At 39.1% G+C, this 5,035-nt stretch overlaps 1 protein-coding gene across 1 annotated transcript; it reads left to right on the top strand.

Moving 5' to 3' along the window:
* The first annotated feature begins 1,282 nt into the window (after nucleotides 1-1,282).
* Nucleotides 1,283-3,722, top strand: LOC108988390 (UPF0481 protein At3g47200-like). The gene is made up of 2 exons (XM_018961637.2): nucleotides 1,283-2,954; nucleotides 3,415-3,722. The coding sequence occupies exons 1-2, from the start codon at nucleotides 1,283-1,285 to the stop codon at nucleotides 3,720-3,722; spliced, it is 1,980 nt and encodes a 659-aa protein (XP_018817182.2).
* Nucleotides 3,723-5,035: the final 1,313 nt, after the last annotated feature.

Below are 5,035 nucleotides of genomic sequence, written 5' to 3'. Positions count from 1 at the left end.
TCGGGTTTTATTCCTCAAGTACTTCTAGGACACGTTTCCCACTATTATAAATACTTTGAAACAAATCGGTCTAATGTCTCTCAACAACGGTCGGACTAGCTAGCGTAAAGAAACCCGGACTAATTAGAATATTAATTAATTAGTACGTACGAATATGTAACTATAGTGCCCGGCCACTTTAAGTACGAGAAGATCACTTGCTGTGGTAATAAAGATCACTTGATGCAATAATAAAGCTAGGATTCATTAATACTACACTTGCTGTGGTAATAAAGATCACTTGATTTCATGCAAGCTTGCAGCTACTCGGGCAAATGAAACTTCTGGATCATATTCTTGTCATGACAATATTATATAAAAGAAAAAGAAATTCCGTAAGTGTCTTATCGTACTGTAAAATGTTTTTCTTCTTAATTTCACAAGGAAAGGATGCACGTACGATGACGGGTGGACCATGACAAGGAATTTATTTTTATAAATTTAACTAATTACTTTTTTAACAATATTAAATAATAAATTCTTTATTACTATTCTTTTAAAATATTAATTTTTACCAACAGCTACATTCTTTTCCCATTTAAAAAAAAAACAAATCCTAAACTTTCTAAAATTTTAAAATCATTTATTAAAAAGCATCTCAAATTATTTAAGTACATGTTCTTTATATTTGAGACGCACGGCCAGAAACCCAAATGAGACTCCGTGAAGTCCATATTTCAAATGCCAAAATGGAGTCGACGGACTTACGGTGGACAATCCCAACAAATGGAGTCGACGGGCAATCCCAGAAAAAAAATTGAAAAAATAAAAATAGAGTTCGGTGTGGCTTATTGCAGCGACTACAGGAGTCAACGGTGTTCAACTGTTGTAGCTGCTAGAGTTCAACGGCTATACTTCGGTGGCGCTTCGGTTTTGTTCTACTAAAAGAGAGAAAAGCTACAGGCAGTAAAGATAAAAATAAAAGTTAAAGTAATATTATTTTATTACATTGTAGACAAATTGTTATACATATAAGTCTATCATTTCTCATAAATAAATCAAGGGGAATTTAAGCTGTAAAGGCAGTCTGGATTGCAATCGATATCTCGAACTTATAATTAGATGCCATTCGAATACTAAAATTGATAGTTTTGAAAACACAGTGTGTAAAGGGGTTAAGCGTAATTTTATTTTTTGTCCTCAGCCTAGTATAAAGTACTTCATTACCTGAACATTAATGGTACCAAATATCTAGCAAATATCTCACTTGCTTGGGTGCAGCACCTACGCTCACAAGTACGCAATGGCCGGAACCAGGGAGCATGTGATATCCGTGGAGGAGTTGCTGTCGAGAAAGGCTGATGTTGTCAGAACCGAAGCTGGTGAAACAAGCAGGGGCCGTGACATTTCCTGCCAACAGAGGCGGGTCATTGAAGTTATTGAACAAAGAGAGGAAGCCTGCGAGCTGAAAAAAAAGAGGTTTGAGAAACTGAGGGAAGCAGGAGATCATCATGATCATCATCCCAATGGAGGTCAAAAGGCTACACCAAGAATACAAAAGGTTCCACTGTTGCTGCAAGATCACAAACATTTCGACAAGTATTTTACGCCAAGGATTGTAGCACTCGGTCCTATCCATCATGATACGCCAAAATACAAGCCAGCAGAGGCGTACAAGCTTAGAATGGCAAAGTGCTTCGTCCAAGACAGTGATACAAAGGATGAGATTTTGTACGACATTGTTGAGAAGAACATCGAGCAACTGAGGAAGTGCTTCGACAAGGAGGTGACCAAGAAGTATGATGATCAGGCCCTCGCCTGGATGCTGTTTGTGGACGGGTGTGCAATATTACAGTCCATTCATTGTGCTGTTAGCAATGAATGCACAGATTGGAAAATGAAATACGATCTGATGGCCTTTGGGACACAGGATTTGTTCTTGTTGGAGAATCAACTTCCTTATCAACTCCTTGTGGATTTGATGAATTCCAGCGCAAAGAAAGATGAATTGGAGAATTCCATCAAAAATTTCATGCTTATGCAGACCTCGCTGCCAGAGGAGGAAGGGAGTCAAGGGACTGCGGGAACGCGGATGCCTCTCTGGTGGGGATTCCTAGGCAAACGCAAAAGTCATGGCCCCGACGCTGGCGAAGAAAACAAGAGGGACGACAAAAACAAGAGTAAGGCGCTGCTGGGCGAGGAGGAAGGGACTACGGAAAGGGATCCGAACCATCTTCTCGATCTCCTCCGGACGATAATCATAGGCGCCAAACCCAAAAGAAGTACTCCTGGCGACGAGAAAGGAAGGGACGACAAAATTAAAGAAGATCAAGACGGCGTTGCTCCACCACAAGGAAGGGATCGGGCTCCTAAGCAACAGGGATCACCACCAAAAAAGAGCTCAAGAAGCAGTAAATTGCAGTCGTACTATCGCAACGTGGAGGAGCTTAGAGAAGCAGGAATCCATGTGAGGCCGCCCAGGAAAAGAAATGGTTCCTTGACAACCATAACTTTTGATGAAGGACTCAACTTCTACCTCCGGCTTTCTCCAATAATGGTTGATGACTCAACGGGGCCCAAGTTCTTGAATTTGATAGCCTACGAGATGTGTCCGGATTTCTACAATGATTTCCAGATCACCTCTTACATATTATTCCTGGATTCACTCATTGATAACACCAACGACGTAGTGGAGTTGAGGAATGCGGGCGTACTCCAGAACCACCTCGGCAGCGACAAAGAAGTGGCTCAACTCTTCAATGAGATTGGCACCGACTTGGTTCCTGACCCCGACGCATATGCCGTAGTCAAAGCTGCCATTCAGAGGCACTACGATACTCAGTGGAAGACCTGGATTGCCGAAGCCATTCACGAACATTTCAGAAGCCCCTGGACGTTTCTGGCTTTTTCGGCAGCCATAATAGTACTCGGCCTAACTTTCATACAGACTTGGTTCGCATTCAAAGAAGACAGAGGTAATTCCCGACCCCGAGTTCGGCGCTAGTCGCGAGTTCAGTACCAAGTAGCATGGATGAATATAATTTTTATGATAATTTGGAGAGACACAAATAAAATTGATAGGATCTTATCATTTAAATCTACATGCAAGATCTACGTATTATATTTGTTTCTCTTTAAATTATAAATATATTTTTAAAAAAATTATGAAGTCCGAGTTCATGTAGCATGTTTTGAATTACATCCTGCGACAACCTGCATGTCGTTTGCAGTACTAAATCTAAAATAATTCGCTCTGAATAATTAAGTCCCATGCACAGATTGTGTCCTAGACTAAACTAAGCAAGTCCATGTCTCCCCGCGTCCATCGTCTCAGTATCTCCGCCCGGGGGGAGCTTCGTCTCCTCCTCCCCTCTGCTCGTCCAAACCCTGTGTATAGGTCTATTTTCAATTTACATTTACTTTTTCCATTGATAGTGCCAAGAGATTCCGATCCGCTGCTCGTCGGCCATATCCGACCACCACGCGCCCCTCTAAAGGAATCCCCATCCGTCGATCTATCGGACGGTGGAAGAAGTCTATCCAACCGAGTGGCAAGTGTGGTTCACGCGCGGCTTACAGTGTGCATGAACTTCACGCGCTGCAGCACCAAAAGGAGATTCGTGCAGCCATGCACGGCGCCACAGGTGCCAACGGCTTCGGATCTTTCAAATCCGTGTGCTCGTTTTGTTCTCAATGTGGTGCGTGTCCCAAACGTGCCACCACCGTCAGTGGTGGTCATTTAACAGTGCATTAGATCATCTTTAGGTTGTTATTCTTCTATGTTCTTGCTGTCCCTAACCAACTATCAAGACGATGTGATCGTGACAGTCTCTTACAGTTGGACCGGATCAACAAAATGCAACGCACCCTTCTCGACTGCGGCTTTTAGTCGTAGATTTATAGTTTGTTTATCAGACTATATTAAAATCGCTTTAAAGTGGCGTCCCCCTGTGAGATTGGGTTGGAGTCAAGTTTTTTGCTTAATAACCTGCATTTTTATTTTTATTTTCGATGCTGCTTTTGTTGTGTTTGAGATGACTGTTGAGGACTCTCACCTCACTAAATCTTGTATCCTTGTAACCGTTTAATTTATCTATACAATGCTTAACTTGCTTAGAAAAAAAAATTAAGTCCCATGCACACGTGCATGGGTTTTTTTTTTTTTTAAACTCACACAAGCCTTGGCTTGATATATTATGTATGTAATCATTATATTTATTAAAGATAATATAACAAGAGTACTCTTCCTTGTCTATTAATTAGTATGTTTAACTAAGGCCTTTTTTTTTCGCTGATTAGATGAGATAAGATGAAATGATTGAGATTAAAGTTAAAAATTAAATAAAATATTATTAGAATATATTTTTTTAATATTATTTTTATTTTGAGATTTGAAAAAGTTGAATTGTTTATTTTCTTTTGTGTGAAATTTTGAAAAAGTTGTAATAATTAGATGAGATAAAATGAATTGAGAAGAGTTGTGAAAACAAATGAGACTTAAATGTTATCAATGATCCCAAACAAGTTATTTTTTGTGTGCCCAAAAAGGATCGTTCGATGCATGAGCGCGAAAATTAAAATAGCTTAATATCGTCTGAAGGTCAGTAAATAAAGTGAGTAATGCTATGTACAACTCTTAAATATACAAGTCTCATATAAGTTCTTTGTAAAAGAGTGTGTCCTGCTAATAAAAAATAGTTTCTTTTACACTTTTTTTAAGTGAGATCTACTTTTTACAATGGCTTGTATGTGGCTTGTACAAATCATGCATTTTTCTTACTTTACATATAGAGTAGTGCTATTATGCCACCCAAGTTTGCTCACTTGGTGTGCCCTTAGTGCAAATTGTATTTTTTTCTATGCTTTTTATTTCAAACATTTTTTTAAACATGTTTAAACATTTAAAAAAAAATCAATATACTAATAGTCACTTCCTTAACCATTAAGTTAAAAAATATTAGAAAATAAAATAAAATACATGAGCTGTCAAATTGAGAGAGCAAACTCACGGAGCATAATATCATTTTCATTATATATATCCTGCTACTCTACCCTT

This window comes from Juglans regia, chromosome 3, assembly GCF_001411555.2.
Source record: "Juglans regia cultivar Chandler chromosome 3, Walnut 2.0, whole genome shotgun sequence".
Classification (NCBI taxonomy): Eukaryota; Viridiplantae; Streptophyta; class Magnoliopsida; order Fagales; family Juglandaceae; genus Juglans; species Juglans regia.
Note: the sequence above shows the minus strand (reverse complement) of the source record. Positions and strands in the feature narration are given on the sequence as shown.